We start from the raw sequence: 20,979 nt of genomic DNA on the forward strand, positions 1-20,979 counted from the left end.
ATGATGGGAGTTGTAGTGCAGCAATATCTGGAGAGCTAAAGGGTCCCCACATTTGTCCCAAAATGTGCAGTCACACCAATGTTGGTTGCATGCTAAGTTTGTACAGGCCAGTGGGCCTGAATGAATTCTTGTGTGAAATGGTAATGCTCATTGCTTCTGCAGCTCACCATTTCAGTGGCAAATGTGCAGGAGTTTCTTAACAGAAAGGATGGGATATGTTTGGAGTATGCTGAAATTGCTTGAGAACGTCGCTACAAAGCCTTCAGTATAACTGTCTCTGGCAGAGAATGCAACTTGCACAATTATGTTGAGTTCCCATGGAAAATCTACGATGATAGTAATAATAATAATAATGAAATTGTTACAGAATTAACTTTATAGGGTTATGATATATGAAAATACTCACTAAAATAGGTCTCAGTGATGTCTGGTTTTCAGCATTGTGATATATCACCAGCTATTACAGATATATCATGATGTCTGAAATAAGGATGAAACTCTGTAGAGGTGAATGGGGTAATGTCCTAGCAACTGCTGTTACTTAGGGGTGTAAAACATATCTTGTAAATGTTTTTTTTACATATCTTTAACAACTTATTTTATAGTACAGATAATATTCAAGTTAGCACATTTTCTAAGCTATTTAGGGGAACGCAACAATGTAAACACCATAAAATAAACAGGAAGTGGAGGATTGCTGAGGTGGCAGAGCAAGCAATGGTGTGGCAGAAATCATGAGAGAAGCGAGGGGCTTCACGGTTTTTCCCACATAGTGATTTTTTTTTTTACATAACACACATACACATTGTGATTTGTGATACATATTGCCACATCAAATGTTTTGAAACCATTGCTGTGCTGTGGTCTTCAAACAGGTTTTGGAAGATGTATCAATACATCAAGGGATGCGGGTGGCGCTGTGGGTTTAACCACAGAGCCTAGGACTTGCCGATCAGAAGGTTGGCAGTTCGAATCCCTGCAACGGGGTGAGCTCCCGTTGCTCAGTCCCTGCTCCTGCCAACCTAGCAGTTCAAAAGCACGTCAAAGTTCAAGTAGATAAATAGGTACCTCTCAGTGTGGTGTAGTGGTTAAGAGCGATAGACTCGTAATCTGGGGAACCGGGTTCGTGTCTCCGCTCCTCCACCTGCAGCTGCTGGGTGACCTTGGGCCAGTCACACTTCTCTGAAGTCTCTCAGCCCCACTCACCTCACAGAGTGTTTGTTGTGGTGGAGAAAGGGAAAGGAGAATGTGTGCCGCTTTGAGACTCCTTCGGGTAGTGATAAAGCGGGATATCAAATCCAAACTCTTCTTCTTCTACCGGGAAGGTAAACGGTGTTTCCGTGCGCTGCTCTGGTTCACCAGAAGCGGCTTAGTCATGCTGGCCACATGACCCAGAAGCTGTATGCCGGCTCCCTCGGCCAATAAAGCGAGATGAGTGCCACAACCCCAGAGTCGGTCATGACTGGACCTAATGGTCAGGGGTCCCTTTACCTTTATCAATACATCACCCAGCCCTGCCAAAGAACTGCGAGCATTCTCTGCTACCAAGAATTAAAAGAAATTTTCCTTAGACATTAAAGTATTTTATGTTGATTGACAGTAGTCAAGACCTAAATAGCTGCCCACCATCTACCTGCCCAAGAGAATTTTAGGTGGGATTTCCCAAAGAGCCACTTCACATGTCATTAGCAAGCCAGTTCTGGAACTGAGGCTTGCTGTTTAAAGAGGGGCAACTCAACTTTCTGCTAGGGCGTTAGTCCCATTGAACTGAGTAGATATGCATATCTTTCACTGTTGTTGCTTTAGTTAAGAGGTTCAGTTGACTGACCACCAGGATTTAGTTAACCCATGAGTATGTAGTTGGAATGTATAAGAGATGTATTGTACTACTTTGGATTATTTAACCATTCCTTTTTATATTTATGTCTATTTTGCTTGCTTTCCAGGAATTATACGCTCACCCTGTCATACACATGTCTAAAATATGTCATGGCAGCCTCCTTTTAATGAAAACGCATACATTCAACCTCTGTTTGGTACAAGGCCATGCTTCCCAAGAGATTGTTCACTTTATGGTCAAGTCCCATATTCAGTGGCGCCTTTCTGGTTTCACCCAAGAGTGTATGTGCCTATGCCTGTGGCTGTAGATGCATCATATCCACATATGGTAGTGCCTTCTTCAGCATCTGTCACCTTTAAATATGGACAATTGGAAAACAGTTACTACAGATATGCTACTGCTGAAATGAATGGCTGGGGAATTCAGGTTTTAGAAAAGCCAAATACTATTCATAGCTTTTCTGGTGAGTTAATTTTACTTTTCAATAGTTAGTGACTTTTTTCTTAGGGTTTTGCGACTATACCATAATTTGTACTGTGAGCAATCTTAATAAGAAAATAGAGCTTGCAGTGAGCGAAAAAAGTATTGGTATTTGATCCCCTGCTAAATTTGCCCGTTTGCCCTCTGATGAAGAAATGATCAGTCCATAATTTTAATGGTAGGTTTATTGTAGCTGTGAGAGACAGAATAACAACAGGAAAACCCCCAGAAACCCAGAAGACAAAAGTCAGAGATGGATGTGCATTATAATGAGTGAAATAAGTATTTGATCCCCTATCAACCAGCCAGATGTCAGGCTACCTGGTATCATCACTGTATGTAACGAGCTGAGATTAGAAGCACCTGCTGTAAGGGAGAGGTTTTAACCTGTAATCCCAGCTCGTTACAGTACCTGTACAAAAGACACCTGCCGATGGAAGCGATCAATCTAGCAGATTCCAAAGTAGCCAATAGTAGACAAAGGATGAATGGTAAGAGCTGTTTGACAGTGGAATGGTCTCCCTCAGAAGGTGGTGGACTCCTTCCTTGGAGGTTTTAAAGTAGAGGTTGGGTGGTCATCTGCCATGGATACTTTAGCTGAGATTCTTGCATTGCAGAGGATTGGACGAGATGACCCTCAGATCCCTTCCAACCCCACAATTATATGATTCTAAGTTTTAAAAACCCATTTTGTTACATTTGTGTCACTTAGTTGTCTTACGAAGAGAAGTAGTTTTGGATTTAGGGAAGATCCACTGGAATCCATTTTTGCTTCCCATATTCACCATGCTTATTGGGTGTTGATGGGGTAGGACAACTTTGATTTGTCTGTGATATTGGTTAACCAAATGCAATGTTTTAGCGAGTTTCTGGGATGTGTGTTACATGATGATTTAATATTTCTGTGGTTCACCAACTGGGTATGGTGCTACTTTTTTGAGACAGGCAGAGCCTTCTTCCTCTTTTCTTATATGATATAAACATGGGGTAAGTGCTCTTTAAAGGTGTTGAGTATCATCTGACTCCTCCCCCACTTCCCCATCATTCCAGTTTAATTTGGGTAGAAATGCTGCTTGCTCCCGTAGTATTTTTCTGTGTGTGCCTTTAGAAAGTGACTTGCTCAGTTTCCATTCCTGGTATCAAGCTGTGTGGGATGATTCGTGTATACAGTTGTGAATTGGTAGATGCCAGGCTTGGAGTTAAGCAGAAGGTGGAAAACATTAAGAAATGGGGTGGGTGGGATGAGCAATAAAGATGCAGTATTTCAGCTTCAGTTTTATATGATAAGAGCATATGATAAATTTTTCCTTACTACAGTGTAGGTAGCCTGTATTTGCTTTGTTAGTGCAAAATAAAATGCTTCACCACATCAGAGGCCCTGCAGCTTCAGGTCTGGCAAAACAGAGAGGGACTGGGCCCTGCAAGGGATCCGGGGTGCTCTGGATCCCATGGAGACAAACAGTGCTCAAAATTTCCTGGGTACCAGGTGCATTTTGCCACTGGCAAAATAATCTTTATCTGGTACACTATCTAATAACAAATAGTCTGGTGGATTTTAACATTTTGCTAAAAAATTCTAAAAGTAGAAGCGATAACTATTAAAAGGTAAGAATTTTTTCCTAATCAGTACCAATCAATGTACCCTTTGTCCTAGTTCACTGCCTTTCTTCTGTTTCCTATGTACCTGTTTCTTCTTTCCAAATTGAGCAGTCACTGCCAGCACTCCTTTTTTTCACTATGTAGGATAAATTTCGGTTAGAGAAAGAATATTGAAATATGCATTTGGTATTTTGTCCAAACAGGTGAAAAAGCTGTTAAACCCCATCAGCTACCATCAGATGGTTCTGAGAAGAGTAAGCTCAGTGAAGCAATGCTTGTTGCTTCTGGAAACCATTCTGATGTGGGAGCCATGGAGCAGAGAGAGAGTGAATTTGAGAACAATTCTCATAGATCAACAGTCCTGAGTGCACTCCATGGATCAGAACATTCTGAAAAAAATACAGTGAATGATATCTCTGACTTTTGCTTGAATCTTGCTAATTGCTCCTCTCCATGCCAGTCATGTTACATAAGTGCCTCAGAATTAAGCGTATCAAAAGGAAGCTTGCCTTATTTTAGTGCATTGCCTGATGAGGAACTGGAATCTGCACATAAGGAAGGTGAGGGAATGTCCACTGCACTGCCTAATGTAAGTGAGACAGATATGAACTTGGAGACTGCTGCAGACTCTTCCTACTTAAGTAGCAATCAAAATGAGGAGTACAGATGCAGAGGCTTAGATGATTCCACACTAGACTGCATTGGACTACAAGACTGCATGGGTCATCAGCCAGAAGCTTTTCAGGACAAGGAACTGTCAAATGAAAATCAACTTGCAGATGCCCAGTGTCCCATGAACAAACAAAAAGATGAGTCTCCTACTTCAGGTTGTAGTATTGATTGTGACTGCTACAAATACAGCAAAATACCAGAATTCCCCCAGACTTCGCAAGATAGCAAATGTGGCACACAAGGCAAAGGCTTGAATTTTGATGATCAACCAGGAGATGAGACTATTAGTTTGCTCAGTAGTATTGTCAATAAACATTCAGTTAGTGCTAAGGTTAATAATCCAAAATTATTCTCAGGGAGCAACTCTAAAATTGATAAAAATATGAAAACAGATTATCTTTCAGGTAGAACCCTGAAAACTGGAAATGCACATGTATTGCAACAGGAAAGAAAATGTTCCCATGCACACACCTCTAGCGGTGATACAGAATTTTCAGATTTCTCTGATTATGAAGCTGTAGTTGATTCTAAGGAGGCAAATTGCACCTATAAAGCATTTAATAATCAGAGTACAATTAACCAAGCTGTTGATGCAAGTTCTGATTTTAGAGCTTGTTTTACAACAAGCAGAGCAACTAATGTCAAGGCTTCAGTAGTCTCCAGAGGACAAAACACAGTTATAACAATGATGAACAAAGAAAGGCCCAAGCAGTGGCTGAGGGATTCCGTCAGAAGTGTTGCCTGCAATACAGATTGGTCATGCATATCTGACAACATGGAGATGACTACCGCACAAGCAGCAATGGATGAAATGTTGGAAAACTGTATCACTAGTGACAAGGTAAAACATGGGGAAGTTTGTGGAATTAGTTATTATTTGAGGCATTCCACTATATGCTTTTCTAACTACTCTGTAAGGCAGACCATAATTGTATCTGCTTCCTACTTCAAGGCCATGTGCCCACCATTATCAAGTTAGGGGGCATGTGTTTGTCTTCCTATCTGGGTAGGCAGTTGCATGTACAAGTGGACAGCCAAAGCTCTGAATCCTTAGGTTTTGAGTTTAACTCACGTTTTCTGAGAAACCTGTTGGCTAGAGCCCCAGAAATCTTTGCCAGTCAGGCACATTCTTAATCATGCTTCTAGACTCTGAGACAGACAAAATGTGAATAGCTGGTTCACAACATTGGTAGCATTGGATGTTCATAAGGTGCAGTCATAAGGCACCTTTGAAATTTCTCCATAAGGATTAGTGTGCAGCCCACATCTTTTACTTACTTGTTTACTTACTTGTAATGCCCCCCCCCCTTAGCCAAAAAAGCAGCTTACAAAAATCAGTTGTGAGATAGTCCCTGCCCTCAGGCTCACAGTGTAAAGAGATAATGAGGCAGGAGGGAAAGGGAGGCAAAGAAATTAGGCAAAACCAAGCTTAATGGTTCCAGTTCTTAAAGCAGTTCTGGCTGCCTTGCCCTTGATAAAGATCAGCAGCTCCCCTGCCACACTCTTTCCTTCCCAGATCAGATCCAGGAGCATCATGTGCAGGGCATACATGCTGGTGTATAGAGTGCAAATGCTGAAGAGCTGCAGCCAAGTACAGCTCGTATATGTTTCTGATTCCCGTAGGACAGTCGTCCTTGTGTTTGTATTTGTAACTTAGGAAGCCAATATAATATGGATAAAACAAAAAAAATTCCTTCCAGTAGCACCTTAAAGACCAACTAAGTCAGTTCTTGGTATGAGCTTTCGTGTGCATGCACACTTCTTCAGATAATTACATGCATCTTTAAGGTGCTACTGGAAGGAATTTTTTTTGTTTTGACTATGGCAGACCAACACGGCTACCTATCTGTAACTGATAATATGGATAGACATGCAAAATTCTGGATTCCCTTATTGAAACAAGGAGCATTCTCAGTGTGTGTTGCATCAGGTTTAGGGACTTGCTAGCTAAATCTGATTTACAACTTTAGTTTGTCAATCAAACTTACTAAAATTTCTATTTCTAGGATCTTTTGGAATGGAAAAATAGCACTAGCAGAGACTTAAATGAAATTCCAAACAGGTATGATACAGCTTTTAAGTGATTTTTACTACTTCTTAAAACTTAATTTCCTTTGAGGTTCTTAAAGCTCCACCAGCTGGAATCTGTGGTTACACGAGGGAGGCAATGTTGCCAACTCCCCTGCAAAATATTTTTTATTAATTTTCAAAGAAAGGTGATTCAAGATTCTACAAATAACAGTGTTAACAAACAGGAACTGATGACAATATACATACCGTATTTTTCTCTCCATAAGACACACTTTTTTCCTCCTAAAAAGTAAGGGGGAATGTGAGTGCGTCTTATGGGGCGAGTGGCGTTTTGCAGGAGAGGCGCTGTGCAGAGAGGGAGAGCTGTGCAGCGCCCCTTCTGCGAAGCGCCTCTCCTGCGAAGTGAGAGGAGGAACGGAGCCCCTTCTGTTTCTCCTCCCGCTTCGCTGAAGGGGCGGCGCTGCGCAGAGACAGTGGCCAGCTTGATGCCTGTGGGAAGCCCACAAGCAGTACATGAGCATCATAGCACCTCTAAAAACTAGGTGCGTCTTATGGAGCGAAAAATACAATTACAGATCCGTGTCTAACAAATAAAAACATTATAACCAAAATAAATAAACCACAGGTATGTGAATGCATGGGAGATAGTGATTAGAACTATTTATAGCATAGACATAATTGTTAAGCAAGAGGTGGTTGTAAAACATGGACCCTGTTATACCAAGGGAAAGTATTTAAAGTATGCAAATATCCTGAGTCACTGGATCAGCCATAATGGGTTGTGGGCTGAATGACGGTCCCTGGCCATTTTTTTCCTAGCTTACAAATGAAGTAAGTCAAACCAAACAGGTCCAAAGTTGGCATTTTATCAAAGATCCCTAAGGACTCTCAACTTAGTCAGTTTTTCCAGCAGGGCAGTTCCCCACCACCACCTATTCTACTCCAGCGAATCCATGAAAATTGTCCTCCCCTCTTTCCATTGCAGTTCCTGGTTCGAATTCCTTCTAAGAAGGAGCACCCTGAATCCAGGCTGGTGAGAATTAGTATGACTAGAACTAGGCCATGAAAATAGAAGGCTAGCTGAGTAAGAATGTTACTCACGTTGCTGTTCTTATTACTGGCATATAAATCCCTTATAGGGGTGCAGGTGGTGCTGTGGTCTAAACCACCAACCCTCTTGGGCTTGCCAATTGGAAGGTTGGCAGTATAAACCTGCGTGATGGGGTGAGCTTCCATTGCTTTGTCCCAGCTTCTGCCAACCTAGCAGTCCAAAAACATACCTGTGCAAGTAGCTCTGCAGTGGAAAGGTAAATGGTGTTTCCATGCATTCTGGCTTCTGTCACAGGATCCTGATGTGCCAGAAGCGGTTTAGTCATTCTGGCCAGGTGACCCGGAAAGCTGTCAGCCTGAAAGCGGAGATGAGCGCCGCACCCCAGAGTCGAATTCGACTGGACTTAACCGTCCAGGGGTGCTTTAACTTTACCTTTATGCAGTGGTACCTCAGGTTACATACGCTTCAGGTTACATACACTTCAGGTTATATACGCTTCAGGTTACAGACTCCGCTAACCCAGAAATAGTGCTTCAGGTTAAGAACTTTGCTTCAAGATGAGAACAGAAATCGGGCTCTGGCGCAGCGGCAGTAGGAGGCCCCATTAGCTAAAGTGGTGCTTCAGGTTAAGAACAGTTTCAGGTTAAGTACGGACCTCCGGAACGAATTAAGTACTTAACCTGAGGTAACACTGTAAATTCCTTATTTTTCTGGTTGGGAATGAATTTTCAATTGTTCTTTTTTGTTTTCTAAATGTACACTTAAGTAGAATCCCCTAAATCACTTTTGTCTGTATTCAAACTTAATATTTCTTTTAAAAGGATAATGCAGCTTTCTCAAGAAATAAACAACCATTTACCAAGCTGCTGTAAGGAAATACTGGAGAGAGCTATAAAAGCGGAAGTGCAGCTTTTAAAAATTTGCTATCAGATGTATCAACAGCACTGCTGGCAGACTTGCATTAATTCCATGGACAAAAAGAAATCTGTAAATGGGTGTGTATGAAATGGTTTCTGGTGTGGAAGGTGGACTGTTAACTGGTTTGGGCAGAACACCAAATATGATTACTAATACAAACATTTTCAGTATTATCCATGCATATTTACTTGTTGTATTCATAGCATTGCATTGTAAGGCTAAGAGTTGCTGTGTCTGTGGGACCTAGCTGAAAGTCAGGTAGGAGGGAAAAGTTGAGTTAAAGGCATAAATATTCTGTCCAGTGACTCCAAAGAAAGCAAGCTACTCAAGGAAGTTAGCCTTTTTACAACAGTTTCAGAAAAGTATTTGGAATAACTGTTTAGTGAGTCAGTAAGTTTAGCCTGGAGATTTAGGCATGAGGCTGAATGCATCTATATTCATGTTAGTATTTCCTTAGTTTATTCTTTCAAATGCAACTCCTGCCATGTTAGAGTCTTCTCAAAAGCTCCCTACGTTTTGGCAAAAAACTTCCTATTCCAGAGAAACAAAAGGATTCTGAGATGTCACTTCATAAGAGAAGTCACTAACTAAACAGCCCCTTATGTGGTTACCCGGAAAGAGAAAATTTGATGTGCAGTGCCTAGGCATCACCAAATAAAGGTTGCTAGTTTCCATGTGCTTTTTAAAAAATGTGAATATTGTAATGTACTGTAGTTTGGCCCTCAGAAGAGAACAAAGGATTGAACTTAAATAGGTGTTTTTGCAGCAGTGGCAGATGTTTTTACAAGGGCTCTAGGAAGAATCCCTTTACCATCTTTTGAACTGTAGGTGGGCACAAATGACAAGAGGAATTCCCTTCTCATCCAGGAGGTCTCTAGGCAACAAATGGGTGGCCTTGAACAAGTGGGGACATAGGACTAAGAGCTGTGCAGACCGTTCATGGAGCTCCTCTTTTCCCTACCTCACCCTGTAAATCTCTTGTTTAGTCCAGGGCTCAAAACTGGCCAGGCACATTTTGCCTGGGAGAAGTTACAGGAGTGTCCACAAACCTTTTGGATCTGAAACACGTCAAGCCTTTTGTACGTTGCACATATTCAACATGAAAATGTTGACTTCAGTAACAAAGGCAACGTGCATCAGTGACTTTCTCTCATTCCTTGGTCTCACCAGTGAACATCTGCACAGCCCTTTAGCACCTCTACACGGAAGGGTTTTGAGATTTGCCGCTCACTTGATCTTTCAGAAATGGTCATAACTCATTATCGTACCCAAAGTATTTCCAAATTATATTAAAGTCAAGATTCTTTCTTCTGACACATTGAGAATTGAGGCTGTTTTGATAAAAATAGACAGTGGCTAAAAGGTGCTTTCTATACCTCAGCAAATGCCAATGAATATATATTTGATTATTTTTTCAGTTCTACCCTTGGGACAGGAAAATCTGTGTCTCAGGTGTCACTGCCACAGAATATGGAAGTTTCTTCACTCCCTTTAGTAAGTCTTCTGCATACTTCATTACAACACTACCTTAAGAATTCTTTGTGAACTTTCAAAATGGTTTATTTTGAAGGCTGATTCTACATTATAACTTCTCTATTAAACATAAATATAAACCTGTTCTAGTAATGGGGTATAATATAGTCAATATAAAGCAGAACCATTATATCAGCCTCAAAAATAAATACCACAGGGCAGATTGCTCATTGAAGACTTAGTATCTTTTAAGTGAGTTTGTACGCTTTCACTGTTGTGGTTAAATTTCTGTTTCAAAAAGTGTGACTTTTGTGTTTGGAAATTACAAGCTCTTGTTGCATCTCAGAGGAACCCCGAGAGAAAGGGGCACTCCAGGATGGTGCTTCTCTGAATTGTGAAGCAGGAAATAACTTCTTCTAAAACTGGCCTGTGTTTGAAGAAGTTGGCACTGAAAAGCTGTCTGTTGAGCAAAAATTAAAATCTGTTCTTGTTTTTTAACTTTAGGTTACATGTCAAAAGAAGGGTGGTGAAAACAGTAGCCCTGATTGGTCCCTTTCCAACAAAACCTCTGAAGAACAGAAATATGAACTTATGGAAAATAGTAAGTTAAACATTTTTAAATGCAGGGTATTTATTATTTACAATGCAGTTATTACATTGTAACTGGTTTGTCCTCTGAACTATACCAAGCATTAAATATGATATGCAAGTAGTTAAATATTCACAATTTTAAGTTCCAATCAGAATGTTCCTAATTGGGGAGTGGATTTGATTTCAGGCAAAGGGACACAAGGAAGGGGCGCCACTAGTAGTGTGCCAAAGTAACATAATGTATATCAGGGTGGATATGATTTAAATCATTTTTTCAGAATTTTTTTCTTGATGGTATAATCTTAATTTTACAACCAGATGATGGCTTCATTTTTAGAATAATAATTTTTCAGAATAGTTTTTACAGTTATATTAAAAATTACTGATTTGGTTATACTATTAGAAATACATAGATAATTATGAAAATATTGTGAGGTTTAATAAGTTAACTGTTTATATTTGGACAGCTTTTCTGCTGTACTTTATTGGAAGGAGAAAAATATTCATTTCCTTAATAACAATTTAAACAATTTATTTAACTAAAACAATAACATTATAGTATATGTATCCATGTTTGTTAACTGATGTGGTTAAACAATTAAAAATAATAATAACTTAAACTGAGTTTTAACACACATGAAAAACTTAAAACAAATCCTTATTTCTTGATGAGTAGCCTTTGGACTATGATGTAACTTGAATAGAAAACTATCTTTAGAAAGATTTCCCCTCCAAAGGCATTTTATTTAAAAAATCCAATTTACCGTATTTTTCCGTATATAAGATGCACCCACATATAGGGTGCCCCCTATTTTGGGGGGGGAAATTGCCCTGACTTGTTGAGCTTTTGGCGGTGGGAGGGGGTTGCCCAGAGGCCAATAGCCGCACGCGTCTAACATGCCGTGTATCAGCTGTTACCTTGCCGGCAATTGCTGAGCTTTTGGGAGGGGGGCAGAGTGATGAAGCTTTTTAAAAAAAATACTTTTAGCTCTTTTTGCCTTTCCTGAAGGGCATTCTTAGTCTGCTTGCCTCCTCCCACTCTGCCTGCCCTACAGCTGGGAGGGAGGCTGAAGGCAGTCTGTTTCTCCGCCTGGCTACTCATGAGCGGCGCTGCAGTTGTAGGGCGGACTGAGTGGAATGAGGGGAGAGATATATTTGATTGCCACGGACAACATCGCCAATTGCGCGGCAGAAATCAGCCCGCTCAGCCCGCCCTACAACTGCAGCGCCACTCACGAGTATCTGGGCGCAGATGCCTCGCGGCACAAACGGACCACCAGCAGCCTCACCCCTAGCTGTAGGGCGGGCAGAGGGGGAGGAGGACAGCAGACGAAGGAGGAGCTGTGGGAAAGCTGCGGAGGGGTGAGATATCTTCAATCGCCATGGCCCACTGGAGCGGCAGCGTCACATGCACCTCATCCCAATTATCTAAGCAGGCAGTCACATACAAGCACCATACAGAACAAAGACTGGTAATTACTGAGTAGAACAGTGCTTTTCCTTGCTGTTTGGTTCATAGTCATAGTTTGCCACAATAATACATGGCTTATTGAGCCATATTTGTAGTGCTTATCTTAAATGTCAGATGTTCTTCTTTATCTTAGACATTGTAAATGTAGGCACTTGCATTAAGTTCAGATTTAATTTTAAGCTGTTTTTTTTTTTAGAGAGACACCTGACATAATTAAAAACTTAATTAAAAAATTTATTTTTATCGGCCCTTCAGTTTGTGTAGATATGCTCTCCTGAACCCTGTTCAGCAAATTTTGTGTGTGTTTGGCAAATTTTAAAGACAAGGCTCTGGGGATGAGCCCAGGACTACCTTTTTTCTACCTGTTCTGAGCTTACCTCTGTGTTGTGTGTTTAATATTTACATCTGTTTCAAGGTTCTTCAAATACTCAAGAAATCAGTGAAGGCTGGTTTGATGCTACAGAGAACCTGACAGTAACTGATTCTTCACTGCCGCTTACAGATCAGTTCAAGCCAACATCAGGTGCATGTTGACTGTATTAGTTTGGGAATAGCACTGATACGACTTCTGAGGTTTGGTTACCTTTGTTCCCACACAAATATCTACCCCTGCACAGATTGAATATTAGAAATGTTCTAAAGGTTTAGCTAGGTAGCTGGTGCTCACAGCTCCTCTTCAAGGTAGGGGACGTCATCTCTAGTATATGCAGATACCCTAAGAAACTGGGTGATATCCCCCGTGATACTCTTGCGGAGAAGCTGGTAAAACGTGGGCTGGACAGGGTAACTGTTCGGTGGATTTGTAGTTTCTCCCCAGCCTTCCTAGGGGCCAGTTTGGGCTCAGCATTTTGAATCTTCCTGGTCCTTTCTGTTTCCTCTGCGTCTTCTTCTCAGCCTCCCGTGTCTCTCATTCTTCTACCTGTCTAAGGATTCTTCAGCAGCTCTGCCACAGGATGGAACTCAGACTCTAGTAGGAATTACATCAGCTGCCTTTTAAAGTTTGTTGCTTCTTGCCTTTGGAGCAGCAGGATGATTATAACCTACCTGGGTATCTCCTTGCACTCTACAAAAAACCCCCAAAACTTTTGCAGTAAATATTACTGTTTTGTTCTGGTGTAACATGTTGGTGTTTCATGCCTGTGGGAAATGACAGGGCAAACAAAGTGAAGTCATATTTTTTTCAGGGACACACATAGCATGAAAAGGACATGCTTTCCCGGTCCTTTGAAATTTCTGAAACAGTGATGCTAAACAGAGGTTTTTTACATACTTTTCATTTTTATGTTGGAGATGAAAAAAAATCTCAATTGCTAATTTTATTGTAATCATAAGTATGCCTTGTAATGAGGAGCCCCCAATTACTGATTCCTGTAATAAATTGTGAGTTGGCTACTTCTTTTGCTAACTGGTTCTAGTGCCAAAATTTACATCTTTGCAGGACATGCACCGTGTGTTTTTTTAAAAAAGAAAAAAATGGCTTGTATGAGAGCTCTGTTTAACTATTCTTTTACATTCTGATTCTGAGCTGAACTTGTGAATTTTTATTGCAAGAGCTCAGACACAAACTGTAAAAATAGAGCAAATGGAGATTTTTATAGTTCTAATCAAAGTCTTGGTAATAAGTCCTTTGCATTCTGGGAAACTGTGACCTAATATATGACCATAAAAATAATTCTAGGAGGGAGTTTTTTCTTAACCATTTCTGAATGCCTTTTCTGTCTTCAGTATTGGTGCTTTATTTATGCAGTTAAATTTCTTTTTCTTTTCAAAATACACATGCTGAGTTATGCATTATTGTTGTAATCTACCCTTCTAGAAACACAGATTATAAAAGACACAAAAAAGGAGCTAAAGAACATATATAGTGTTCATGTCGCAGATTTAGGTCCCTTAGTATCAGAGGTAAGTCAACATATATTTAAATATAATAGTTTATTTCACCGAATGCTATTTCTTAACCTGTGTCAGTGAAAGTCTTTTTGTCTATTTCAGGTTGATCTGTGGCTTCATTTCCAGAAGTATAATGTTTCTGAGATTTCCATTTGTGAATATTCTGCCAATTGCAGGTACTCTATAATATACTGTAATTTTTTGCTTGCATGATTTCATTCAGTGAAAGACAGTAGGCCAGCACATACTTACTTATGCGATCACAATCTTACATGGGGGGCAGGGGGGGGGAGATAAATAAATAAATGCAGAGTTGGGGAGACCCTCTGCTCTCCATTTATTTGTTTTTTGTGCACCCAGCGTGTTTTCCTTGGTTTCTGGGCTTTGGGTCGGGAGTGAGCTGTGGCAGCCTCCCCAAGCCTTGCACTGCCTTCCCAAACCAGGTAAGCATGGCGGTGCCTTCTGGGAAGGGGGGGGGCTATGGGAGCGTCCCAGAGGCCAGCAAGAAAGGTGCTGCTTCGCTTCCTGGGGTCTGGGAAGCTCTTGGGGCCCTCACGCAACCTTCCCAGGCCCTGGTAAGCAGCCTTCTGCCTCTTAGAAGGGCAGTTTGTGTTATTTTGCCTTTGCTTGTGAATCCCCAGAACCAAACCCTCACATAAGTGGCAGGCCCAAAGTACTTTCGTTAATAATGGATGATTTGCAGGATCCTAGGGATCTATCACCATATGGCTCTTGGAAGCCTTTCCCCGCTTGCCTTTGGTCTGTTGTGGGCACGCAGCAGACACAGCCATTACCTTGTCTTGTGGGCTGCTGGATGCTTTCGGTTGGTTGCAGCCTTTCTCAGGGACACTCTGAGAATCGGATCTAAATAAATAAATAATGCTGGTAATTATAAATGTAGGCATTAATTGCAATAGGACAGTTCATGAAATAAACCATGCATAGAATGAACCTTAAAACCTCAACTAATCATACTATTCACTAACACAAATTACCGTAGATTAAATGTACTTGCTATATACTGCAAGACATAGAACCATAGAATTGTAGAGTTGGGAGGGACCCTGAGGATCATCTAGTCCAACCCCCTGCAATGCAGGAATATGCAGCTGGTCCATACAGGGATCAAACCTGCAGCCTGGTGTTATCAGCGCCACGTCCTAACCAAGTGAGCTATCCAAGCCATAATAAAGCTCTGTAAATTTCTCATTGAAACAGAGACTGTGTAAATCCCTTCATGTGCACACCTCATGAAAATGAACTTGGTTATAAAATTTATGGAGCCTTTTGGGTATGAAATCCAGCCATCCTGTTCCACGGCAGGGCCATGAGCACAGGCTGCTCCTGCTCAGAGCATAAGTTGTGTGTGCGCACGTGGCGTGTGTGTGCCTGGCCTTGAGAAGGGAAGGTGTGCCATAGTTCTGTCACTGCAGGCGGTGTTGTCTGTCTATGGAGAGGGACAAGAAAGTAAACGGGCTTAGTTGATTCTTTTGCATAGGAGAAAGGATTATACCTCTTAACGTTTTGGTTTACAGTTGAAGAGGCATATTGGATAGTTCTTAAATTTTTCATTTTTCTTAATTTTGGCACATCTTTTTCGTTCTAGATACGCATTCCTTAGTTTTAAAACAGCCTGTGATGCAAAGCTGGCAGTGAAAGAAATGAATGAGAGAGAAATAAAGGGGCAAGCAGTAAAGGTTCATCTTGTAAAGACTGCAAAGGAAAATGGGCTCCCGGATTATCAGAGTTATGTGAAACCAGAGTATGGAAACAAAGGACCACGTTATAGCCGTGAAAAGAATAACGAAAATAGAAACAACTGTAATGTGATGTTTAATGCACCCACTTCTGCCTCCAATGCTTGCAGAATGTCTGCCATCTCTTCAAAAGGGCCCAGTATCTCCAAAAGTCCTTCGAAGTTACCTTTGCCTTCAGCAAGTGCTCCCAGGCCTCTCTTGGACTCTTCAAAAGGGTCTCTTTGTGCTTCAGCCCCTTACAAAGTACCCAAGCCTGATCTCAAATCTTCTCAACTTTCATCAGAAAATACACATCTTGAAATTGATCAAGAGGTAACTTTTTCTCCTTATGGGAATGTATGTCAAAACATCTTTTAAATCACAGTGCATGCATTCTTCTTTTGAAAGGATAATACTGACTGCCTACCACATTATTTAAGTGATTGGGTGCAGGCCATAGGATTGGGTTCTCCATTGTGGAGCAAACTGCTCCACCCCCACTGAATCTAAGCCATGGTTAACTTAGTCTAGCACCACCATTGATCACACTTTGGGGTAAAAGCAGGACACTTGTTAAGGTTGATGTTGGGGGGGGGGGTACAGGGGCTGCTTCCGCCTTGTCACTTTTCTCCCAGCCTGACCAGATTAAAGGTGTGGGCAGGTGAGAAACGATGAGACAGCAAGTGTGTTGGAAGACTCCCCAGGGTCTGCATAAAAGGCAAGATGCAGCAACAGCAGAGAGAGGTCCTAGCTGGAATGTGAAGGATTTACAAACCACAGGCAGGCTGCAGGGCAAGGAAAGTGAGGCAGAAAACCTGAACCAGAGTTGGATTGCAAGGAATGGGAAAGCTCCAATTGCAGATTACATTTATACAGTTACTGTGTTTAGACCTGGCGGGAGATAATTTGCTCATCAAGTGGCATGGAATTCGGATGGGACAGCTGCCTCTCCTCCACCTAACCATGATGAAGTGGTTGACACAGTTGCTTTTGAACAGCACGCACTCAGGTTGAAAGGCAAATCCACACAAGGTGTTCCGTGGGTAGAGGCTCCCACTTCTTTTTGCAGATGTAGTGGGAAACACTTTCTAACATTTTATTGAATATTTGTTTCAATTTTAACTTTCCTTAGTTCTTCAATACAAATGCAGTTTTTCCTTATTTTGTCCATTAAGTAGCTCATGTAATATTTGCCTAGGATCTTGCAGGGGGCCTCTTACCGTTGGGTTCAGTACAGTTTGTTCCAAATCCATCTGCTACCTTTATACCACCAAACGCATTAAACTTAAGAAGCTTCCGTAAAGTGGTGAAGAAGCTGGAAGATCTGTATCCAGAGATTCATAGGCAAGTATACTTTTTAATGGTGGGATTCAGAAGAATTTTTTGCTGAAATTCTCTGGAGGCTCTCATCTCCTTTTCTCCTCTTTTAGAGACAAAATTTTGGATGCTTTGGTAGAGATAAAAGAAAATAAGGGTTTGCTTAGTGGCTTATCGCTTAGCTCTATTGTGCAAATGACTTCATCACTTCTGGAAAAGAGATTTGGATGTAAATCTGACGGAAAGCAAAAGAAATAAGCAGGTGAGTACCCAAACTGCCTTCAAATTCTAATATTGCATACATCTTAGCTTGGCTGATATCTTCTGGCTATTTTCTTTTATCATAAATAGAATGTGGCCCCCAGAGCTCTCTTCAAGTGCCTCTGTTTGGTCAATGTGTATTTCTCAACTGTGACCAGAATCTCCTGCTTGACCGGATGAGGAGATTTGCATGTAGAAAATTGATTTTTGCAAGGCTGGAATGTAGCCTATTGTGAAAAAAACAACAGTTGCTTATGTTGCTCAATTCCACTGGCTGTAGCTCCCAGAAAGTTGCTTGTGATGGAATTCAACCATTGGGCTTATCAGGAACTTGAAAACTTGAACAACCTCTTTATATTCTGCCTTGAATTTTTCTGATCCATTTCTACTGCTGAGCCATTGCCTTTATTAATTGCTTAGTTATGTCAACACAAACAGTTTGTCATAGAATTGTAGAGTTGGAAGGAAACTTGAGGGTGATCTAGTCCCACCTCCTGCAATGCAGGAATCTCAACTAAACCATCCATGACAGATGACCATGTTTAACTTGTGGTCTGCTAAGACCCCCAGATGGCATACCAGGTGTCTCCCATCTTATATTTGTGCATCTAGTTCTTCCTGCATAAGTGCGTAACTGCACATTTGTCCCTATTGAAATTAATTTTGTTTGTTTTGGCCCAGTACCTTCACTTCAGATGGAAAAATATTTAATCTGGCTTTAGAAAACAAAACGGCAATAGTTTGATATGGTCAGACTCTTAAGGTAGGGAGATAACAAGAAACCCTGCAGAAATTGGATTCCTAACACAGACAGGGCACATATATGTGAGATTGTAAGTCACTGAAGGCACCATCCCATAACCTCTGTTTCACAGTTTTGAGGGCAGTATCCTACCCCAGGTGGATAAGAAAAGATGGTGAAAGACCTATGGAAGAGGGCTTACACACCATGGTTTTTGACCAGGAACTGATGTACTCATTTATCAAATGAGTAGACCATTTCCAAGACCATATACAGAGTAGACTATTTCCAAGACTATATACACAGACTCCTAGCCAATATTTCAGAGCACTCCACCAGGCCTTAATTGAAAGTGGGCATTCACCAGTTTCCAAAAGAAGTACTGAATTTGGTATCTGAAGCAGGGACCTCATAAACTTTGATTGAAATCTATCAAGTTTAGGGAAAGAACCATTATACCAAATATTTGAGGCATAAAGGAATTGTAGTACAGATTTTGCACTGAACACTTTTAAAGCTTAGGGAATATACTGACCTTCCTGTGTATGAAAAAAACAGAGAATTGCAAGTTTGCTCACCTCTGCTATTTGGGAAATAGCCAATGAGTGTTCCAAGACTGTATGGTGGACAGTAAGCCCTGAATACTGAAAGCTTTTAGTCTGTTCAAGTGCATGACCATTGAGGATGCATCTATATGGGGAAAATCTATTTCCAAAAACCATGATTTTTATTTATTTATCACAATTGATTATAAGGTCGCTTTCAAGACACTAATCCGAAAACTTCCTCAGTTGATGTTTTAAGCCAGATTTGGCGCATGAGAGGATAAGCAGTGCCGTCCGTATACAGTGGAAGCGGGGTGCTTCTTGCCCCCAGCTTGGGACACTGTCCGTCTGGGCCCATTAGGACTTTCTCTAAGTCATTAAAAAGAGATTAAGCAATAGGGAGACCCCTCTTGACATCATAATTTAGTTAGCCCCAACAGACCATCTCTTACCTGCATATTACTATCAATATATAAAGCTTTATAAGATAGAGGAGACTTTTGTCCTCCATCATGAAATGCAACTTTGACCATAATTTAGATCTAGGGATGGGGTCAATGGCAGATTTTAGGTCCACAAAGGCCACATATAGATGGCCTTGGAGTGGTCTAATATATTTGTCTGCTAGGTGTAACAGCACAAGAATAGTGATCGGATGTTGAGTACAGTCATGCCTCGGGTTGAATACGCTTCGTGTTGAGCACTTTCGAGTTGCGCTCCGTGGCAACCGGGAAGTAACAGAGCGCGCTACTTCCAGGTTTCGCCGCTTGCGCAGACGCTCAAAATGACGTCATGCGCAGAAGCAGTGAAAAGCGACATGCGCATTTGCAAACGTGCCGTCACTAGTTACGTTTGCTTCTGGATGCGAACGGGGCTCCAGAACGGATCCCGTTCGCATCCTGAGGTACCACCTTCCATGTAGTTTGCATGGAAAGCAGCCTGGGCTTCATAGATTACTGTCCTCCAGAAAAGTTGAGAATTTAATGTAAAGAAAACAGGCCTATAATTTCCCATTATGGGACTGTTATTGTTGAACCAGTTATGCCCTGTGAAATTTGCAGTTTGGCCACCTGCATTTACGTTGTTTTGTGTCATTTTTCCTAACATGGCCAATTAGTAATGTGCTGCTTAAAGCAAAATTGGCCATATGTTTTTCAGCAAAACATATATTTAACTTTTGCCCCAGCTGGTGGCAGTGTTAAGCAGTGTCTCTTCTACTACGAGTTGGGCTAACTGAATGAGAACAGTCTCATTCTGTAGCCCTAATCCTGCTCCTGACATCCTTCCTTAGCTAGGACTGTGTAAACAAGGGGCAAGACTGGAATCTGCTGGTCTGCTCCCAGCAAATGTTGACAGGAGTGTGCAAGGCTGCTCAGTGACCGGCCAGACCCCCTGCTTTACTCAGCTCCCTCAGATCAGAAAAGAGGTCCTAGCAATGAAGGTTTGTTCGTATTTCCATATAATCTCTTGGGTATTGAACAATTGCTTCTTCACAGTACAATGCAGATTTCCTTTTTTAAAAAATAGCATGTTTAAATTCATCTTCAATTTTTCAAGTGACAACAACTTGCTAGTTTTACAATCTTTTTTCTATATATAGTGACTCTGCAGCTGTCTGTGAATCTGAACGTATTTTTTCTGGGTGTGTCTGTCACTGGCATGGATGAAAAGAAACGCCATCATTGCAGGCCTGAAAAGAGAATGCACACTCGGTTGAGGAGCTCTAAGTGAATTTAAAGAGGAACGAAATGTTAGTTTATGGAAAACTGAGTTGTTTGGGAAATGTTCCAGCTTTCAAAGATATGCACGTTTGCAAGGAACTGGTGGTCTTCTGCTCTTTTACTCTGCAATGAACAAAAATCTTTTCCTTAGGTAAAAAAAGTTTCATCTTTTGTTTTGATAACCATATTTTGTGTTTGTCAGCTACTGTAATGTGAAACAACTTTAGAAAATAATATGTAATTAAGAATATGATGTGGCTGAAGTTTGTAGCTGCAGTTTCAATAAACTTCTTTGGTTGTAGTAAGGTGTAAGATGTTTGTATTTTAATTGACAAGGCTCATACTGTATTTATTTGACGGGGGGGGGAAATAAGTGCTTCCCCTTTAAAAAAACCAATGTTCATACAAAATCAAATATATTTCACAGATATATCACTTTTTGTAGTTCTACACACTGGGAACAATCCAGCAAAAATAGAATACCGTATTTTTCCTTCTATAACACGCAGATTTTTTCTTCTAAAAAGGAAGGGGAAATGTCTGTGCGTGTTATAGAGCGAATGTGTGGTCCCTGGAGCCAAATGGTGCGAGGGGAGGCAAAAAAAAAGCAGGCAAAAATCGCAAGTCTCCTAGAAGGGAAA

The 20,979-nt window shown here is 41.1% G+C and overlaps 1 protein-coding gene across 1 annotated transcript; it reads left to right on the forward strand.

Annotated features, from left to right (window-relative positions):
• Window positions 1-1,494: 1,494 nt before the first annotated feature.
• On the forward strand, window positions 1,495-20,639 carry RBM44 (RNA binding motif protein 44). Its single transcript, XM_081898397.1, has 14 exons — window positions 1,495-2,303; window positions 4,123-5,432; window positions 6,598-6,653; window positions 8,495-8,668; window positions 10,010-10,085; window positions 10,569-10,665; window positions 12,542-12,655; window positions 13,652-13,741; window positions 13,943-14,028; window positions 14,119-14,192; window positions 15,623-16,085; window positions 16,951-17,096; window positions 17,183-17,331; window positions 20,218-20,639. The coding sequence occupies exons 1-13, from the start codon at window positions 1,985-1,987 to the stop codon at window positions 17,325-17,327; spliced, it is 3,150 nt and encodes a 1,049-aa protein (XP_081754523.1). The 5' UTR covers window positions 1,495-1,984; the 3' UTR covers window positions 17,328-17,331; window positions 20,218-20,639.
• The last annotated feature ends 340 nt before the right edge of the window (window positions 20,640-20,979 follow it).

This window comes from Podarcis melisellensis (genome assembly GCF_964234715.1).
Source record: "Podarcis melisellensis genome assembly, chromosome: 1".
NCBI classification, from domain to species: Eukaryota; Metazoa; Chordata; class Lepidosauria; order Squamata; family Lacertidae; genus Podarcis; species Podarcis melisellensis.

Bases quoted from the DNA above. Each gene is read 5' to 3' on its own strand.
- RBM44 (XM_081898397.1), top strand. From the start codon at position 1,985: ATGTCATGGCAGCCTCCTTTTAATGAAAACGCATACATTCAACCTCTG. The intron at 12,656-13,651 runs GTTGACTGTATT...TCTGATTCTGAG, and splicing joins CAAGCCAACATCAGGTGCAT to CTGAACTTGTGAATTTTTAT. The intron at 14,029-14,118 runs GTAAGTCAACAT...TGTCTATTTCAG, and splicing joins TAGGTCCCTTAGTATCAGAG to GTTGATCTGTGGCTTCATTT.